Source organism: Ipomoea nil, unplaced genomic scaffold (genome assembly GCF_001879475.1).
Source record: "Ipomoea nil cultivar Tokyo-kokei standard unplaced genomic scaffold, Asagao_1.1 scaffold1834, whole genome shotgun sequence".
NCBI lineage: Eukaryota > Viridiplantae > Streptophyta > Magnoliopsida > Solanales > Convolvulaceae > Ipomoea > Ipomoea nil.
Genome location: NW_017618262.1, coordinates 3,339,903 through 3,361,420, shown reverse-complemented (window position 1 = coordinate 3,361,420; position 21,518 = coordinate 3,339,903). Strand labels below are relative to the sequence as shown.

At 34.8% G+C, this 21,518-nt stretch overlaps 3 protein-coding genes and 1 long non-coding RNA gene across 6 annotated transcripts; 3 read left to right on the top strand and 1 right to left on the bottom strand.

Annotated features, from left to right (window-relative positions):
* Positions 1-314: 314 nt before the first annotated feature.
* On the top strand, positions 315-17,565 carry LOC109193096. Its single transcript, XR_002056203.1, has 3 exons — positions 315-326; positions 9,082-9,093; positions 17,481-17,565. It is a non-coding gene; the product is annotated as an uncharacterized LOC109193096 (long non-coding RNA).
* LOC109193092 (secoisolariciresinol dehydrogenase-like) lies at positions 4,870-7,620 on the top strand. 2 transcript variants are annotated; one of them, XM_019343898.1, is made up of 3 exons: positions 4,870-4,997; positions 5,095-5,930; positions 7,602-7,620. In XM_019343898.1, the coding sequence occupies exons 1-2, from the start codon at positions 4,960-4,962 to the stop codon at positions 5,912-5,914; spliced, it is 858 nt and encodes a 285-aa protein (XP_019199443.1). In that variant the 5' UTR covers positions 4,870-4,959; the 3' UTR covers positions 5,915-5,930; positions 7,602-7,620. The 2 variants fall into 2 exon arrangements, with proteins under 2 accessions (XP_019199443.1, XP_019199442.1); XM_019343897.1 differs by lacking the exon at positions 7,602-7,620 and having other exon boundaries at positions 5,095-5,971.
* Positions 15,547-16,683, top strand: LOC109193094 (secoisolariciresinol dehydrogenase-like). Its single transcript, XM_019343900.1, has 2 exons — positions 15,547-15,600; positions 15,763-16,683. Exons 1-2 carry the CDS (start codon positions 15,563-15,565, stop codon positions 16,562-16,564), a joined length of 840 nt encoding a protein of 279 aa, XP_019199445.1. The 5' UTR covers positions 15,547-15,562; the 3' UTR covers positions 16,565-16,683.
* Positions 17,557-21,453, bottom strand: LOC109193095 (vacuolar protein sorting-associated protein 24 homolog 1-like). Of its 2 annotated transcripts, none has more exons than XM_019343902.1 (6): positions 21,121-21,449; positions 20,918-20,994; positions 20,050-20,152; positions 18,681-18,802; positions 18,249-18,440; positions 17,557-17,826 (listed from the first exon to the last, which is right to left on the bottom strand). In XM_019343902.1, exons 1-6 carry the CDS (start codon positions 21,230-21,232, stop codon positions 17,764-17,766), a joined length of 669 nt encoding a protein of 222 aa, XP_019199447.1. In that variant the 5' UTR covers positions 21,233-21,449; the 3' UTR covers positions 17,557-17,763. The 2 variants fall into 2 exon arrangements, with proteins under 2 accessions (XP_019199447.1, XP_019199446.1); XM_019343901.1 differs by lacking the exon at positions 17,557-17,826 and adding an exon at positions 17,853-17,874 and having other exon boundaries at positions 18,190-18,440; positions 21,121-21,453.
* Positions 21,454-21,518: the final 65 nt, after the last annotated feature.

The window sequence follows — 21,518 nt, the reverse complement described above, 5'->3', positions numbered from 1 at the left end:
CTATTGGAAAGAAAAATCAAAGGGCTACAACTCCTATTCAAACATCAAAGCCTAAAAAGGAAGCCACAGTGGTCAAAATCATCCTTGAAGTTGAAGTTCCGAACTTACAGATTTCGTCCAAAATTGACCACTGTTTGGTAATTTGACCATAGCTCGAACTAGGAATGTCCAAATGAAGTGATTCTTGCTCCATTGGAAAGAAGACTCGAAGAGCTACAACTTTCATGAAGACATCAAAGCATAATTCTAAGCATAAAGTGGTCAAAATCAGCCTACAAGTCGGGGTTGCGTTGCAGAGAAGCACTCGACGCGTCGAATTCTTGGCAGTAAGGTCGCGATTTGCATTCTGTAAATGCTCGACGCGTCGAGAATTATCAAGCCCCCCGCCTCTGCTCCTTTTTAGCTGAGTTTTCACTCATTTTTACATGGTATTGAACCCCACACTACTGGAAATTATGGAATTTCCGATCACCTGAAAGTGATCTTAAATCAAGTTGAAAGTCTTGTTCCGACCACTTTTGGTATCCGGAAAAACCTTTGTTGCTATTTCCGACCACTTTTTGGTTTCAACTTGATTTAAGATCAATTCCAGGTGGTCGGAAATTTCATAATTTCCAGTAGTGCCATTCGAACCCTAACTATTTTCTACTCTTTCTTTTCATATTTTAGTGTTACATTAGGTGTAGATTTAGGTTCTTTTTCCTATTTCTAGCTTGTATTGAAGGATCTACACTTGGATTTCAAGATTCTACCATCATTTCAATAGATAATCTTCTTTTTCCCTTTTATCTCTTTATCTTGCAATGTTTATGCTTACACTTGTGTTTTTGTGTTCTTTATGCTATTTAATCATGAGTAGTTAGTTTATGGTCTATCTTGATGCTTGATTTATGATTATTGCAAAAAGGGGAAGAACACTAACCTAGGGTTCTTGAGTTTATGAAGGATTTGTGTTTGTATATTGTCAATGTTTGGTGTACAACATTCATTAGCCACTAGTACAGATCTGATCATTTGCTACTGTTGTAAATGACATTTAGCTACTGTTGTACAACAGTCGCAGATACTAGCGTCACAAAAAGCCTCGGACATTACGCGACTATTGTGAAACAGTCGCAAATTGGATTAATTCGCGACTATTCTTGATGTCAAACAGTCGCGGATTGTATTTTTATTTATTTTTTTATTTTCTTTATTCAGTGGTCTTCCGCGACTGTTTTAACATAGAAACAGTCGCGGAATAATTATTATTTTTAATTATTTAATTTATTTTTGTTAAATTCACTATTTTTTTTTCAATCAAATGCCTCAACATAAATCAAGACAAGTTTATTATCTACCACATTGAACTACAAGTCTACAACCAAGCACCTAGGAACTACTTTAAAACAATATGCTAAGCAAATATAAGAAACACATGCCACAAGTACGTAATCAAATTTCATTACATTGCAAGGACATGTCAACATAAACTCTTCACTTCCAAATCACATTTGTGTGCAGAGAGATCAAATAAATTCATAAGTTTGATTGTGCATACAACTAAACATTTTAGTTAATAGTCCAAAAACAAACAGAAAAATGTCAATAATTATTACTCCGTAATGAAGTAAACTAGTCTATCTAAAGTAACTAATTGTATTCTAGACTTGAATTAATAGCTAATCAACCTTATCAACACTAACTGTTCTAAACTCTATTAGATGTCTTCATGTCTAATGAGTAAATGTATCAAAAAGTTGTATGTATGTGCAATTGTGCATCTGTAACTGCAAGGAATTCAAAGCAGAAATGATAAAAACACCAGAGCTAGGAAATAAAATGTTCATTTCATTAAATTTAGTGAAGGAGAGGCAGAGACCTTAGTCATTTCTGAAGATGAAAATGATCGGCATCAAGCTCCTTGACCGGGAGACTCGGTAGCCCTGCTGCTTACGGTGAAAGAGAGGCAGAGACCTTAGTCGTTTCTAAACCCTAAACCTAATAAAATTTAAAATAAAAAATAAATAAATAAATGAAGAACAAACCTGTGATGGAGGCAGTGACGGTGGCTGTGGTGGGCGGAGACAGTGACGCTGGCTGTGGTGGGCGGAGACAGTGACGGTATGGTGGCTGTTGTGGGCGGATCGGAGGCAGTGACGGGCTGTGGAGATGGCTTTCATGTCGGCTGCCCGAGGAAAGGGCGTTCGTCGTTGAAGATGGGTGTGTGTTCAGCGTAAATGTGGGAGCGTCTTCTTCGACGGGGCTTTCTCTTTCTTCCTTCGTTCGATTTGTTTGTTCGATAAGGAGTGGTGGAGCTAGGGTTTTAGATTGATATTTTGCTACAGTTTCTAGAAGTAACAGTGACGAAATAAAAACGAATTGTAATTAATTTTTTTTAAAATACTTTCCGCCACCGTTGGAGTTTTATTTTTCTATTCCGCCACTATTTCAACTAGAAACGGTAGCGGAATCTTAAAGCGTTATTTTAATTTTTCAATCCGCATCCATTACAACTAAGAACAATGGCGGATTATCTATCAATTATTACGAAATTGCCACCGCGAATTTTTTAATTAAGAATACACTACTGTTTTTTTAACAACAGTAGCTAAATATCAGTCTCCTATGCATTATTTTGTACTAGTGAGCATGTTTTGGAGGATTCTTGGCCTCAATGAGAGTTGGGTTAAGATTCCAAGCCACTCCTTGCATAAACTCGATTTTTCCTATGAAAATGGGGGAAATTGGGGGTTTTAGATGCTTTGTTTTCTTGAAGAACTTGGAGTTGATTCACCACGAGAGTGGGGCAATTCCTTGTTCTAATCCTTGTTAATTTGCTCACGTGAGTGACTTATAGACTAGGATTCCTACGTGCATCCCCTCTATTCCTTGGCTGTGTGATTTTCCCCAATCCTTAGGTTGTGCTATGCATCTAGAAGATAATGCTCCCTAACTTGAGTTCTATTTCTTTATTTCGTGTTTACATCTTGTTCATATGTGTTCGAGTTATTTTGTTTAGTTACCGTAGTCTTAACTTCGTTATGATTTGCTTAGCTTCTTGTTGGTTTCCTTTTGCTAGTGCCTAGTTTATTGCGATTGCATATTGCGTGCCATAACCCCCAATCCCCTGAGGACGACATAACACACCCGTACACTCACCATCACTCATTTTTACTACATTAAACGACATCGAATTTTATGTGACAATTTTTAATGGTTAAATCAATTTTACTATGAGTTTAATATTCAACTCTACCCAAAGCACATCTTCAATCTTCTTCATCAGCAACCTCTGTACAATTTGATGTGTCCCTGGTTCCCTTCTTTACTTATCTTTTATTATTTTCGCAATCTGTCTTTGTGTCTGACACATGCAGGACATAATCCAAATAAGTAATTCAATTAAAATTGAGTACGAACCACATTTAGGTAATTCTTGCATTCAACACTCACGAATCTTTTGCAAAATGCATGGGACTTGGGACTTTGTACTTCAACTGCATGCATGTGTGAATGCCATCAAGTGTGAACGCCATCAACTGGACTCGGCTACCGCATCACCATCAATTCAAACCCGTGATTTCGGCTCTGATATATACCAATTATTGGATCTTAACGCTGCATTATGCTTACTTCCCATATAAGTTAAGCACCGCTTAATCACAGAGTTATTTGGCCAGCTAGTTGTTATATCCTACTTAAAACCAATTGGTAATAAGTAGGTAGATATTAATCATTTGACGACATCCCTCTATGGTCAACTCGGCCGACACACACACACACACACACACACACACACACACACACACACACACACACACACACACACACACATATATATATATATATATGTATTATATATATTTTTATATATTTATTTTTTAAATTAATTAATTATTTATTTATTTTGATTCCAATTCATATTCACTATCAAACAAAAAGATCTCTTCTTCTTAAATTCATTACCATTACTAAATATTTGATTTTAGTTACCATTTGGATTTCAATATTGGAATAAAATACCCATACAATAGTCGAACATAAAAGTGAAATTTGTTCATTATAAATTAAAACTATATATGTCTGTGTATTGCGACAATAAAACTTTTTTTACTATGACTAACACACCACAGATTAAAAAAACAAAAAAATCTCAATTAAAAAAAAAAAAAAAACAAACTCCAAGAAAAAGGTGAAATAAGTACAGAAGAATAGGTCAAAGTACCTATGCAGTCCCTGTACTATAGTGTTTTGTTCAATTTAGTCATTGTACATTTATTCTGTTCAATTTAGTCTCTCTACTTTAAAAAGTGATAAAACTAAGGACAATTGTCCAAATCTCATTACGAACATGGTCGTAATTATTTATTTTGGACATACTAATTTAATATATTGGTGGTAAAAGTAAATTTTTTTTAAATATTTATAAAGTAATATATGAGTAGGAATATAAATATCATTAGCGTCACGTAACCTACGTTAACGATAATATTAACATTGTTAACTATTGTCCTTAATTGCACCATTTTTGAAAGTACAAGGACTAAATTGAACAAAATAAAAGTATAAGGACTAAATTGAACAAAACGCTATAGTACAGGAATCTGGTAGGTACTTTAACCCAGAAGAATAACATCACTGTTTTTTGGACCAAAAGAAAAAAATTTTGTGTGAATATATGTTTTGACTTTTTGTTATTTTGTATTGAACAAGAAACGTGTTTCATTCTGGAGTTCCCGTGCTGAAGCAGACAAGTGACACCGAATGCTGAATAACTAACTTCTATCTAACATTTCATTTTCTTGGGGCAATATAATGTCAATATTTTTTTTTTTAAATAACTTGATTGTAAATTGCCATTTGCCACCCAATTTCTCCCTATAAATACACTTCATGTTCATCCTTCATATCATACACAACATCCATCTAATTTCAATACCATTTCTCCTTCACTGACACCAGCTAGCATCCGCAACTATGGCCGCCTCTTCCCTTCAACTTCCCGTCATCAAAAGGTTATTACTTTAATTTGCTCCCACTATCCTTTTTTCATTATTATTCTTTGATTTTCAGTTTGAACATTCATGGGGTATCTATATCTTTCATTTTTAGACTAGAAGGAAAGGTTGCTATCATAACAGGCGCAGCCAACGGCATTGGAGCAACCACCGCCAGGCTCTTTGCTCACCATGGCTGTAAGGTTATCATTGCTGACATTGACGACAAGAATGGCCTCTCCGTCGCTCAAGAGATTGGCTCGGAATATGCACTATTCATCCACTGCGACGTCAGAATCGAATCCCACGTCCAACATGCGGTGGACACCACTGTTTCCAGGTACGGAAAGTTGGATATCATGTTCAGCAATGCCGGGACCGCAGGGAGCCGCGACACCAGCATCTTGGAGGCCAGCCCAGAAAACATCAACCTAGTTTTCGAGACGAATGTGTACGGAGCATTCTTCTGCGCCAAACACGCGGCCAGGGTGATGATTCCGGCGAAGAAGGGCAGCATAATATTCTCGGCAAGCGCCGCGTCGGAGGTGTTCGGGATCACCTCCGACACGTACACTGCATCCAAGTGCGCAGTCGTGGGATTATGCAAGAGCCTGTGCGTTGAAATGGGGAAATATGGGATCAAAGCCAACTGCGTTTCGCCTTATGTAATTCTCACCAAGCTGGGAATGAGTATAATGCCCACCCAGGATAGGAAATTGGCAGAGGAAATCGTCGCAGAAGCTTCAAATTTCAAAGGGAAAACTTTGACAACAGAGGATGTAGCAGAGGCAGCTTTGTACCTCGCCGGCGACGAGTCTAAGTACGTAAGCGGGCTGAACCTCTTGATAGATGGGGGCTTTACCACCACCAATAAAGCCTTTCAAGTGGCTGTTGAAAAAGTACTTGGCGGCGGAGAAGGGACAACCCTTATCTAATCATCTGCTCATCCTACTATACCACAAATATATATAATTATATACTACTTCAGCTTCTGAAACAATAATAATTATACTTTGTCTGTGTGTTTATATATTATTCTAAGAAGTAAGAAATATGGGAATAAATGTCATTCTAAAATGACGAAAGGATTTGTGATTACATCATGACATACTTATGTCAATGATATTTATGTAGCAATAATATAATATGTTCAAGTAATAAATTATATATACATATATACTCCATAATATTTTATTATTATTGTTATTTCTCATTTAATTTATCCATCTTGATCAAGAAAGTGTGTGGTTGCACAATATAAATAGTTTCTTAGCTTGCATGCTCAAATTTTAAAACTATTAACATATACCACCTTCTTTAGATTGATGGTCCCCGATGGACCACAATCACTAACTTCACCAAACGATATGCTTTTATGAACACGCAAAACCTCATAATATTAAGAAAGCAGGCAAAAGTAAAACAAATACCCTGTTTGATAAATGGCTGTTAGCTATTAGATGATTCGATTAATTAGAGGGTATAACTAGTTAATAACATTAAATGATTGTAGAAAGGTTGGTGTTTGGTAAATTAGTTATTAGCCGATAGCTGTTTAGTATAATATCTTTTCTCAAAAAGTTAATTGAAAAAGTTGCTTTGAGTAGCTTTTCGAATTTTAACATTTTGAAATTACAAAAAAAAAAAAAAAATTAATTAACCAAACACTTATATTGATTTTTTAACTAAATCAAATAACTAATATTGATTCAATAAATCAAAATTAACCTATAAAAATTTTACCAGAGAGGGCCAAAGTCGTGCAAGATCGCACAACACAAAATAATGAAATATACCCCAAAAAAAGGCAAAAACAGCATGGCATGCATGAATCCACCATAAATGTAAAGTCAACATATACCCATTACACGTTTGACAAGTGTCCATCAACACAGTTCTGTATATTGTCCATTTGTATATCCAATTCTTGCATGTGCATGCACGTGCCCTTCAAGCCAGTTTATCCTACATGCAGCCAAACTTACAAAACGCCTTTAAATTAAACTGGTAACATATTCAATTTAATTTTCATTTGCATCTAGCGGACTTAGTTAAAAAGTAAAATATTATCATATTAATTTTTTTATACGAGAGAAGATTTTTAACTCAATCTCTCTTTAAAAGATTATAATATATTGACATTCACGTCAATTCAACTAGTTATAATATTTTTTTCAATTTAATTCTTATTTGCGTCTAGCCGACTTAATTAAAATGCAAAATATTATCATATTAATTTTTTTCTACGAAAAAAGATTTTTAACTCTCAATCTCTCTTTGAACTCTTTGAAAGATTATAATATACTAACATTCACGTCAATCAAACTAGTTATAATATTTTTTTAGTTTATACAATATGTATGTTTGTCTTTTTGTTAATTTATATATTGAACAAAAAATGAAGTCTCATTTTTGGAGTTCTCGTGTGGAACCAAACAAGTGACACCCACGGTCGAATTTTAAGGTGTGTAAAATATCTAAAAATACAAGGCCTTAATTTTATTTTAAGAATTTTAAATAAAATAATTATTTTAAAATTAATATATATATATATATATATATATATATATATATATATATATATATATATATATACTACTTCAGCTTCTGAAACAATAATAATTGTACTTTGTCTGTGTGTAAGTGTGTTTATTATTCTAAGAAGAACAAATTGCACTTTTGGTCCTGTGACTATTAGGGTACTGATAATTTGAGTACGTGATTTTCAAAATTCTCAATTTAAACCTTTAACTACGCAATTATTAGCAGATTTGGTCCTGCCGGCCAATTTTGGCCGGAAAAATGTAATTCTTTTAAAATTATTTATTTATAAGGGTAAAATGGTAATTTTAACGTCATTTCTCCTTCTTCTTGCGTCTGCGGAGCCTTGAGACTAATGTGAGTTTGAAGGAATCTGATGCATGGCCTGCTGAGGTTTGTTTTTACGCCTTGCCATCTTTTTTGGTCTTGTTTGGCTATCCAAAATTACGGTTGTAATTTTATTTTGAACAAATTGCATTTTGGTGGGTTTTCCGCAGACGCAAGAAGAAGAAGAAGAAATGACATCAAATGACCATTTTGTCCTTATAAATAAATAATTTTAAAAGAATTACATTTTTCCGGTCAAAATTGGCCGGCAATTTGACCGGCAGGACCAAATTTGCTAATAATTGCGTAGTTAAAGGTTTAAATTGAGAGTTTTGAAAGTCACGTACTCAAATTATCAGTACACTAATAGTCACAGGACCAAAAGTGCAATTTGTTCTTCTAAGAAATATGGGAATAAATGTCATTCTAGAGAGGGGGGATATGGTTATACTAACTAACCTCTCACCAAGATTATGTGATCTAATGGTATCCGGGTTGAATTTTCATTTGGAAGGTTGTGAGTTCAAGCCTCAGTAGGGGGCGTTATTGGTTATTTGTGTTTCAATAGGTTGAGAAAGTATATGATGGATACTACATTGTTTTTAGCATTCTAAAATGACGAAATGATTTGTAATTACATCATGACATACTTATGTCAATGATATTTATGTACCAATAATATAATATGTTCAAGTAATAAATTATACATATATACACTCCATGCGTATTATAAGCATTGTTAATTAGATTTCATTGTTTAAAAAAAATGGAGAAAATGGTCAAATAAGTCACTAAATTTTACTTAAAAAGTCAATTAGGTCCCTAAATTTTTTAAAAGTACAATTACACCTTTTAATTTTAACATGTTATATTCAGGCAATGAAGTCAAAGAACCGGTAAATGACCTGCTATTACAGGTCATTTCGATTCCAACATCATCTCAGGCAAAAATTCGGCGATCGGCAACGGCCGAATCATCGTCGGTCGTCATCTACCAGAGAAGGCGACCACTAGTTGCCTTCTCTAGTTGATGGCGGGTCGCCGAATTTTCGCTAGTGATGATGCTGGAATCGAAATGACCTGTAATAGCAGGTCATTTATCGGTTCTTTGACTTCATTGTCTGAATATAACATGTTAAATAGTGTAATTGCATTTTTTAAAAGTTTAGAAACCTAATTAACTTTTCATATAAAATTTAAGGGCTTATCAGACCCTTTTCCAAAAAAAAAAAAGAAAAAAAAATATGTAGACTGACATCTGAATGGCATTACTTTAATATCATCTATGCATTAGTACTTGATGATGATTGATGTTAGCAAAAGTCTTAAAGATACAGTACGTTGAGGAAGAGTCAACTTATTTTGTCCTAAATTTATAGGTGATTCAAAAAATAAAAAAAATTAAAGAAATATATCCCTGATTAGTCTTAATATTATTGTAACATGACTATGTTTATCATCCGTTGACAAATTGGTTTAAATAACGTTGAACATGGGTCATTTTGGTCTATTATTCAACTTACTGCCATATTCTCACTCTTTTTTGTTCTAAGAATTAATTCTTTTGTTGGTCTTAGCATTATTGTGGCATGCTATTTTTTATTCTTCATAAATAAATGTGTTTAAATGACATTAAATATGAGGACATTTTGATCTATTCAGCCTACCATCTTCTAAGCTCTTCTTTGTTCTAATAAATCCGATCCTCAACCTTGCAGCCCTAATTTCAAACCCAAGACTACTTTCACAAACCACTCAAAATCCCCTTCAGGTTTGAATTTGGTTTACAAGGTTGTGATTTATTAAAACAAAGAGAAGTTGAGATGATGGTAGGCTGAATATATCAATTAAAATGCTTTCATGTTTAACGCCATTTAAATAATTGATGAATGACCAAAAATGGTCATGCTATAATATTACTAGGACCATAATAAAGGAATTAATTCATAGAACAAAGAGCGGGAATATGGTATAATAAGCTGAATGAACCGAAATGGCCTGACACCTATAAATTTATTATTAGTGTTGTTGTTAATATATTGTTTTTGTTGTGTATGTTTTAAAGAGTTTATATGTCCGTTCTCATTTAATTTATCTATCTCGATCAAGTAAGTGATTGCAAAGTATAAATAGTTTCTTAGTTTGCATGCTCGATCAAATTCTTCTTCTCCCAAAAGAGTTTGCATGCTAACATAGCTAGTAATAACATATATAACACAGCTTCTGTATATTATGCATTTGTATATCCAATTCTGGCAAGTGCATGCATGTGCCCTTCAGGCCAGTTTATTTTACTCGCTGCCAAATGACAAGAATAAAATTTGTAATTTATTGAAACATTCTCTGTTAAGAAAATATTGATAGAAATTAAATTTGTAAGCCATTCAATCATCCATTATCATAACATTTCTTAGTATATGTATGCTTGTCTTTTTGTTAATTTATATTGAACAAAAGATGAAGAGTCTCAATTTGGAGTTCCCGGCCCGTGTGAAACCAGACAAGTGACACAATGCTTTTTCTAACTAAATGGTCGAAAGTTGACGTCAAGGTTTAACAAATAAACACAAGCTTGATTTCAGTTGCAACCAAATTTCTGTCTATAAATACTATTCTGGTTTTCTGCATCTATATACCTAATCGGACACTGATCCTAAACTACACGACATAATTTTGAATTTTAATTTTGATAGTAACCGTTTGTTGTTCATTTCACGTTATATATATATATATATATATATATATATATATATATAGAATTAAGTTTCAGTGCGGGTGTGTTAGGAACAAGTGTATATAGATTTTGATGATACCAAACTGTCTTAGGTTGTAGACCTTTATTTTAATTTTGTTTATTAGAAAGTCTCGTATGACATAGGCATGAAATGTTAATCCATGCACAAGATTAATAGAATAGGTCTACCTGAAGACTCGAAGACGATCGAAAGATGATTGCAAACGAAAGAAGAACGATAGCAAGTCACAGATGGACTGCTTCGACAAAAAGGAACCTTCATGCAAGAAGAAAGGACGAAAGACAAGGACAATCTTTCGGCCCCAAATATGCAAGTCAAGGACAGACTTGTTAAAAGACAACTCTCATTTATGAAAACAATGAGAATGTTGTCTAGCTATCAAATCTGTTGGGCAAATCATTCGGACAAAGGATGTCCTAGGAATGATTTTCACTAAAGACAATGAGCATTAAAAGACTTGTACTATCTTGTCAGTGAACAAGGACAAAAAGCCATAATGTTTTTTGCTCCAACGGCTACACAGTACAAATGCATTTAATGCCCATTGTCCACTGAGTATTACACACTGGTTATTAGGTTTGAAATTTCTATCTCCCTCCAACGGATGGATTTTTCCACCTATAAATACCTCTCTTCTCCATTGAAGAAGGTGCTGGTTAACTCACTCTCTCAATCTAAGAAAAACATTTTCAAAGAAGTTTCATCATCTTAACTTTTCAAAACCAGTGTTTGTTGTGAAGTTTTTCAGAGAAGTACTCAATCTCATACTTCACAACTTGAAGCAGTCTTGTACTGTCATCAAGCAGTGATCAATCAAGACATCAAGACAAGCTTCACTATGTTGGAGACACAACTGATATCTTTTCCAACAATTCAGCTCAGGAAGAAGTTGATAGAAGCGGAGTAAACTCTAGGAGTTGAAAAACCTGTCAAGTGGTTGTCCGACTTAGTGTCTAAGGAAGCTAACTTGAAGTAGTTTGTACTAGGAGTGATAGTGCAAACCTTTTCACAAGTTGTGAAAAAAAGAGTGGAGTAAGCACAATTGGCCGAACCACTATAAAAATCTCTCTGTCCATCTCTCTCTTTACATATCGCTTTTAGTTTCGTGCCTTGCATATTACATAACATTGACCTAACGCTAAAATTGTTTTTACACGAAACTGTGCAAAGAACATTTAAAAGCTAATATTTCCGCTGCGTATAACCACGAAAAGGTGGTCACTCGTGAAAAGTCGAAAAGAGTCTATTCACCCCCCCCCCCCCCTCTCTCTAGACTCGTTTTAACACTACCGGGACCAACAGGGTGTATGTTTCCGGTGCGGTTGTGCGGTGAGTAATATGCGTGAGTTTTGTACTTAAGGTGCGTGAGGCTTGTGCTTAAGGTGCGTGAGTTTTGTACTTAAGGTGCGTGGGTTTTGTACTTAAGGTGCATGGGTGTGTACTTAATGTGAGTAGTTTTTGAAACTTAAGTTGCATGAGTTTTGTGCTTAAGGTGCGTGAGTTTTGTACTTAAGGTGTGTGAGTCTTGTGCTTAAGGTGCGTGAGTTTGTGCTTAATGTGAGTAGTTGTTGAAATTTAAGATGCGTGTGTTTTTGTGCTTAAGGTGCGTGAGTTTTGTGCTTAAGGTGCGTGAGGGTTGTGCTTAAGATGCGTGAGTTTTGTGCTTAAGATGCGTGGGTTTGTGTTCTGAAGGTATTTTGTTTGTGTGCTTAATGTGCGTGTCTTGTGTACTTAAATTGCGTCAGTTTAATGCTTAATGTGAGTCCAACCGCACAACCGCATGGGAAGCCCCTCCCGCACCTGATCCCTTCTGTGTCTTATGTTACTTAATTCTGTACCTGGAACAAATTAGTAGTTATGTAACACACAACATATTGTGTATTTTATTTATGAATTTATGTCTTGTGTTGTGAAATTATATGCGCATAAAATATAAATTCTCTACCTAAATCGGATTTGAAAATAAGTGAATATATAACATGTGTATGTATATGTGTCTTGTGTTTCACGTTTTTGTGTCTTGTGTTATAAAATTCTGTGCGTTAAGAGTATCAATTCTGTACCTAAAAGAAATTGGTAGCTGTGTAAAATAAGTATATGTATAACATGTATGTGTCTTGTATTATAAATTTTTTTGTCTTGTGTTATAAATTTTTGTATTTAGAATAGATTAGTAGTTGTGTAACTCAGCAGTGACAAGTTTGAATACATAAGTGGGTTTTGGTAGAAGGGGGATATACCACCACCATCCACCAATATAGCCTTTAAAGTGGGAGTTGACAAATTGGGCGGGGAAGGGGCAAATCAAGTGAGCTTATTCATGTAAAAGGAAAGTAGGGTACATAATCTTCCAAATGCAATAGAACTTATAAATTAATTTTCAAAATCAATAATTTTTACTTAATCAAGAGAATTCATACTTAATTGATCAATTGAATTAAAGTAAATGGGGATCTTTAAAACATAATCTATACATTTTAATTAAGCACACATAATAGGGATTAGACATGAAATAAAATATGATCAATAAAGAACTTATCACATTTTGGGACTGTTTGGCAATTAACTAATACTCTGTAGTTGATTGGTTTAGTGGATACATAATTATGTTAGCTGGTTTGACCAACTGATTGTATTAACTGGTTATAGATGATACCTATGTGTATTAGTTGATTATATTAGGCACGTTAAGGTGACTGCGGACTAGAGTCTACCCTAACAACTCTTTTTTTAAAGTTTTCTTTCTCTTTTTTTTTTTTTTTTTTAGCTAAGCAAAAATCCAAAATGTTGAACTTTCTCTAAAGATACCCAAACAATGAAACAATCATCATTCAAAGCCTAGGTCGAGTTCGTGGTGTGACTATGCTTAATCACCATAGTACTATTTTGATTATACAAAATAATAATAATAATAATAATAATAATAATAATAATAATAATAATAATAATAATAATAATAATAATAATAATAGAGGGGGTGGGGGGAATCAATCGTTATATCGTGCACCACGGCGTACAATGCATTGTGCGGCCCCGTCTGCCCAAAACGACGTTGTTTTGTTAAGTTGTGTGTGGAGTTGACGCGGCGAAGTTTATACATGTGTATTCTATTATACAATTATGTACATTCAAAACAGGAGATTTTTTTTAAGAGTTAAGAGTTTATGTGTATTATGTTAAGAGTTTATATGTATTACGTTAAAAGTTTGTGTATTATGTTTTATGTTAGATTATGTGTATTATCCTTTCAAAAAAGATTATGTGTATTATGTTATTAGGAGTTTATATACATTCTATTATACAATTATGTACATTCGAAACATGAGAATTTTTTTTTTAGAAGTTAACAGCAAACACGGAAAACAAAATTTTCCAAAAAAAAAAAAAAAAAAAAAAAGTCGTTTTGGGCTAGGGTGCACAATGTGGACGATATAATTTGCCAGGGGAATATACTCCAAAGGCCGGGCTATTTAGTGTTGTTGGGTTATACTATTGGCCCAACTGAGGCCTATGTAAGACCCCAATTAAAGGCCTGGCTATATAGTGTTGTTGGGTCATACTTCTGGCCCAATTGAGGCCTTTGTAAGATCCGAATCGCAAATTATGCTGTGCAACCGAATGCACCTTGCAAGGTGCATACGGTTGCAAAACGGTGCCGTTTTGGTTAAAAAAAAACGCGCGTCCCACTTAAAGAAGAATTCAGGTTCGATTCCCGGCAATAGCATTTTTATATATCCAAAAATTCATAATTATATAACCACAATTTCATAACTATATATCCACAATTTCATAACTATATATCCACAGTGAATGAATGAAGTAAAAATCCACAATGAATGAATGAATGAAGTAAAAATCCACAATGAATGAACTAAATATCCACAATATATGATTGAACTAAATATCCACAATGAATGAACTAAATATCCATAAATTCATAACTATATAACCACAATTTCATAACTATATATCCACAATTTCATAACTATATATCCACAGTGAATGAATGAAGTAAAAATCCACAATGAATGAATGAATGAAGTAAAAATCCACAATGAATGAACTAAATATCCACAATATATGATTGAACTAAATATCCACAATGAATGAACTAAATATCCATAAATTCATAACTATATAACCACAATTTCATAACTATATATCCACAATTTCATAACTATATATCCACAATAATGCTATTGCTGAGAGTCGAACCTGATTTTTTTCTTTAAAGTGGGACGCGCGTTTTTAATCAAAACGACGTCGTTTTAAACTGTATGCACCATGCGCATGGTACATTCGGTTGCACAGCATAACTATTGGATCCGAATTAATTAATTTTGTACGGTAGCATATCAGTCTAATTTCTCTTCTATATAAGATAAATAAATTTTATCTAAAATAATAAAACCAAAACTTTAGATTCTCGTTTAGGCGTAACCATTAAAAATTCTAAATCAACAATCCTTGAAAGAACGATACCTTGACAAATCACACATCTTGAAGACAAGTCCCGTAAAAATAAATTTTTTTTTTCCTTTTTAACTAGAATAAATATTTTGTATTTTCAAAATTATCAAACAAACCCTACATACAAAACATAATATTTGTATGCATTAAAGATTTAATTACAATGGGTCATAACAATATTTTGACTACGAAAAAGTTGCGAGGTAGTAGGTACCCCTAGTCAAATAATGCAACATGTTATCAACCTGAAGCGGTCATTATACATTTGTTTAATTAATTAATTACCCATGTGTCCAATCTAATATTTCGTTATATTAAAGTGATAAAAAAAAAAAAAAAAAAAAAAAAAAAAAAAAAGTCCGAAAATTCTAATTGCGCGTAATATATAGCTGTACTGTGTTCACTCGGTTTTTGACTTCTCTTCCTTAGTAATAGAAAACAATTATAAATAGGATCCAAACACTCTCTGCTCATTCTGACATTCAAGATATGGCAACCTCGTCTCTGCAACAACCACCAGCCAAAAGGTATATATGACATGTTTTCATCATGATATATTGTTGGATTCCGGTACTGTGTATTATAATACTAAATTGAAGCATGTGTTCTATCTTGCTAAAAGATTAAATTGATAATTAGATTGCACATTTATGTTTATATATTATATGCTCGCTGCTATTGTTTTGCAGGCTAGATGGCAAGGTAGCACTTATAACCGGAGGCGCTAGCGGCATAGGAGCGGCGACGGCAAAGCTGTTCGTCCAACATGGTGCTAAGGTCACGATTGCAGACATCCAAGACTCCCTCGGCGTCTCCTTGGTTGGGGAGCTGGGTGCCGAGAACGCCACGTTTTTGCATTGCTCCGTCGCCGTTGAGGCTGACGTCCAGCGCGCGGTGGACGCGACGGTTAAGAAGTACGGTAAGCTCGACGTGGTGTTCAGCAACGCCGGAGTGATGGGGAACCCGATTTCCGGCATCTCGGAGGTGGACTACGGCGTCGTCAAGGACGTGTTTGACGTGAACGTCTTCGGCGCGTTCTTCACGGCCAAGCACGCCGCCAGGGTCATGATTCCGGCCAAGGCCGGCAGCATTATCTTCACGGCCAGCGCCGCCACGGCCGTGTACGGCGACGTCTCCCACGCCTACGCGGCGTCGAAGAATGCGGTTCTGGGGCTGTCCAAGAACCTGGGAGTCGAGCTGGGGCAACATGGGATACGAGTTAACGTTGTTTCTCCCTACACTCTCAGCACCCCGTTGGCGTTGAAAACTCTGGGCATTTCGGAAAAGGAAAAGGGAAAGGCGGATGCGTTGTTTTCCGGTGCGGGGAATCTCAGGGGAGCTTTGTTGGAGGAAGAGGATGTGGCAAAGGCGACACTGTATTTGGCCAGCGATGATTCTAAGTATGTGAGCGGCTTGAATCTCATCGTCGATGGAGGTTATAGCACCACCAACGTCGCGTTAACAGAGACTTACAAGAAATTGTTCATATGAAATAAGAGAATTGTGCATCACTAGCTTCTGCACATCAAGATTTTGTTGGGAAATTAGCTATTTTTGACATGTAAAACATCATTTTCAGGCGAATAAAAGTGTATTCGGATTTTCTTAAAGCGTTTGTTAACATACTTAGTATATCAGTCAATTTTGACTTATTTGTTAACTGTTTGACTTGTTAAGCAATCAGTATGAATGTGTGATTAATTAGCATTTTATAACAACTTATGCTCCAAAATGATAAAAAGAGTGTTTGGTACATAGTTGTTAGATGATAAATATTGGGTTAGTGAGTTTGACTAGTTAATAGTATTAGCTGATTGTAGAAAAGTGTTTGGTAAATTAGTTGTTAGTTGATAGCTTATTACATGCAAAATGACTTCTCAAAAAGCTGTTCGAAAAAGCTACTTTGAACAACTTTTTGAATTTTAACATTTTGAAACAATAAGTTTAAAAAAAAACTAATTAATCAAACACTCATATTGATTATTTAACTTAATAATAAACCAAAATTAGTTAATAGGCTAACTATTTTGTCAAAGAGGGACAAAATTTTAAAAAACTGCTCAAAGCAACTTTTTTAATTAGATAAAATCATTTTGCATGTAATCAGCTATCAACTAATAGCTAATTTACTAAACATATTTCTACAATCAACTAATGACATCAACTAGTCAAACCCAATAACTCAATCAGCTAACAGCTATTTACCAACCACCCAAAAAACAAGTTTAATTCAATAAAATCAAATTTTAAAAATGAGCCTGAAAAGTCCCCCAAAAATGGCGACATTGATTTGTAGAATGGCTACCAAACATGCAAACAGATGAATAGTCATCAAGGGAGAAGAAAGAAACTGAAAATTCAAGGCACCCACAAAAGTCTTCAACTCGTGCATTTTACCAGACACCAGACTGGAGATTTTAGACCGGGTCATCTGAGACTTGAGAGCTATCCTATGTGATATTTAGTTTTAAAGAACATATTACTTTGACCCAATATTCAGTATATTACAAACATCACTTTCATTAATTTAGTTCAAATGGGACATTATCCTATGATACAAGAACTACAGAACACACTGAAAAACATATTACTACATGGATACCAGGCAAGGTGTCTGTTATAATGTTACTTATGTTAAGAATGTGTTTACATTGTGTAGCCGAGGGAATGGGAGAAGTAATTTAGTTTGCTTAAGAGCGGACTTTAGCAAGACGGGCTCTTAGTTCCTCCAGCTCTTCCTCATCGTCGGCGCCCTGATAGAGTAACACACCAAGAGTTATTTCAATAGTTTAAATCAGGGTCATGGTTGCAGTAGGCGCTAGGCGCTAGTCGGGCAGTAGAGTAGCGCCTATGGGGCTTACTAAAAAAGGAAAAATAGTGCACGTGTGTGGGTGTATATATGTCATATATATATATATATATATATATATATATATATATATATATATATATATATATATATATAATGAAAAAAATTAGCAAGGCCAAGCTGATCAGGTTAACTCGGCTAACTCGACCGAAATGGACGAGTTAGGCGCTAGGCGGTCGAGTGGGCCGAGTTAGGCGCCTAGGGGGTAAATCGCCATGGTCTAGGGGCGCCTAGACCGATTTTTGCAACAGTGATGATCATTATAACCTTGCCAAAGGATTGTATTGTAGAGGTCGGGGGGCATACCTCGGTGTCTTCTACTTCTTGTGCCGGTTGCTTTAGTTTTTGCTTTCTGACTGCTTCAGGCAGCTCTGCAGCAGTCTCACCGGCAATTGCTGTCAAAACCTTATCAATTTCTTCTTCAGTTTCCTCTTCTATGTCTTCTGAATCCAATGCATTGTCCACGGCATCATTCATCATCTCTTCAATAACACCAGCCTGTAGCAATAGCATAGAATAGTTTATAACTTGGATTTCTACAGTGAAAAGTAGAGGCAAATGTTTGCCTCTTCTCTTTTGTTTTGTTTGGGGAAGGGATAAAGTATGAAGGAAGATCAGCATTGCAACATTTCATAATCAAAACACTGAGAATTGACAAAATTTCAATAACTAATTAATCCAAATTGAAATCCTTACAATTTATAATGTTAAAAGAGCCAATGTTTCATAGAAATGTACCTTGGTCATTTCTTTACTGAACTCTTGCATTGTTCGAGCCACTTCTGGGGCCTTCATAAGATTATTGACAAGCTTCATGACTTCAGCACTCTTGGACAAATGTCCTACTGTGCGAGCAATGGCTATAAAACAATAAAAGAGATTAATCAACATAGTAGATATCAAATATAAAGAAAATCTTTACATTCTTCAATCCTCATAGAAAATCAACTTAAGAAATAGGAACTATTGGAAATCGTATTTTCTCAATACATGCCACTAAGTTAATCTAACTTTCATGGTAAATTCACGAGATATCATATTTGTAGCTGCTTCTAGCGCCCCCTCTTTGGGTTTTGTCTACAATAGTATACTTAGCAGGATATTGGCTTGTAAAAACCATACCAAATAAAAGCCCTGTTTGGTAAATGGCTGTTAGCTGTTAGTTGATTGGGTTAATTAGAGGGTATAACTAGTTGATAACATTAGCTGATTATAGAAAGGTGTTTGGTAAATTAGCTGTTAGCTGATAGCTATTTGGTATAATTTCTTTTCTCAAAAAGCTAATTGAAAAAGTTGCTTTGAGCAGCTTTTTGAATTTTAGCATTTTGGAGCTACAAAAAGCTAATTAACCATACACTTATATTGATTTTTTAACAAAGTCAAACAGCTAATAATGGTCAAATAAGCCAAAATTGAGCTATAGGCTAACTATTTTACCAAACAGGGCCAAAATCTCAGTCGACACTAAAGTACGCTAGAAAAATATTCCTACATAAAAATACCAACCCAAGTAAAACATCCATCCATTTCCATATCATAGACATGATACTAATACATGAGCCATTTAGGCCCTGTTTGGTAAAATGGTTGTTAGCTGATAGCTGTTTGCTGTTAGCTGATTGTGTTAATTAGAGGGTATAAATAGTTGATAACATTAGCTAATTGTAGAAAAGTGTTTGGTAAATTAGTTGTTAACTGATAGCTGTTTGGTATAATTTCTAATCTCAAAAAGCTAATTGAAAAAGTTGCTAGGAGTAGCTTTTTTAATTTTAGCCTTTTGGAGTTGCAAAAAGCTAATTTACCAAACATTTATATTGATATTTTAACTAAATCAAACAATTAATAGTGGTCAAATAAGCCAAAATTGGCCTATAGGCCAATTTTTTACCAAACAGGGCTTTAGAGAAGGAAAGCATCCAATATAGAGACAATAGGAGATTACTTTCAAACTCTTTAAAGCTAAAACTAAGGCCTAGTACAATAAGCAGTGAGATATGTCCCTCTTGTTCTGAGTTCTAGCACCAGTTAGTATATACTTTGCTTTGTAACGACGATAGATAACAATCCAAAAAGAAAGAACCAGTAAGACTAGTAATTCTGATCATACCAACACTTTCTCCGAGGTGCATGGATATTGAATTCAACTGTGCCTTATTTTCATACAGCCTGTTGACAGTTTTTCTAGATCTTACAAGCTCTTTAGCAAGTGCCTGAGATGATAATCAAAAGTCAGCAGGAAAATAATGAATAGGAGACATAATGCAGAAATGAGTGGATGATAACACAAAACAATAGATGCTCATCATAGCAACAACTTCAACAAGCAATCTGAGAAATATAAGTTTTAGTCATATGCCATACATTGATTCTTTCTAATTACGCGTATACTTTTTATAAGTCAGGAAAAGTTAAAATTGCACATATCTTCAAAGCTCCACACCTCACCTCATAAACAACAACCCAAACTCAATACTGGCTAGGCTACATGAATTAGTCTCAACGTGAGAATATTTCTCAGAGGAAACTAGGGAAAAGACAAGCTGCTAGTAAAACAGATAGTAGTTCATCCAATCACTAGATTCTTTCATATACCCAAATCCAGAATAGTTTCAGTGATGCACTCACATTCATCACATGCCACACGAAAATAGACTCGGTCACAACACCATTAAAGCAACTATATTAAAGCTAAAATTCAACCTTTATAATCACCAAATTGCAAAGCAAGCTCTTTTCCTGAATTGTTTTCTAAAGATGTAAACTTTATGATAAATTAAACACAAAGATTGAAACTTTCATGAATCCCTTTCTCTAAGATCAATAACACCAGAAAAATTGCTAGCTCTTTTTAAAAAAATAAAAAAAATAAAAATTGCTAGCTACTATAATCTCATAAATATGTAAAAGCAAAACTGGGTTTCCAAATTGAGCGTGTTCACAGTAAGAAATTAGCGGTAAAATGAAGATAAAGGTACCTTAGCAGAACCCATATCGTTTCTCTTGGCAGCTTCTTTAATTGCTTTCTGTACATTCTTTTCTTCTCTCTGTATATCTGATAGCAATACCCAGTAATCAGATCACAATCATACACACACCCAAACCCCTCCGGAAGAATTCCGGATTTAACTTTACTCTTTCAAAACAGAAATCAAAAAAGTTCAACGCAGAAACTACTTGCCTCGGATTTGGCGTTCGATGTTGCGACACTCTTGGCGAAGGCGGCGCTGCCAATCCCTCAAAAGCTGTTGAGGGTTTGCCTTCGGCTTCAATATATTCATCACTTTTTCCATCTCCCTTAATTTCAAGTGATAAAACTCTAAAACCACTCAAAAGACGAGAGAGAGCGATCGAGATTGCGTGGTTTTTTCTTTTGAGTGATTTTACTATTTGACGGCACCTAATTTACCCGACGACGAAGAAGACGATAGATCGGAACCGCAGCGAGATGGGAAGTTTCGGTTTAGTTGCTGTCCAACAGGTCGACTTCCAAATCGGTGTTAAAGTTTTACAGTAACTTTGGTTGGAAAGAAGGAATAAAGGAATTATGGGAAAGAGAATAAAGTATGAATTTTAATT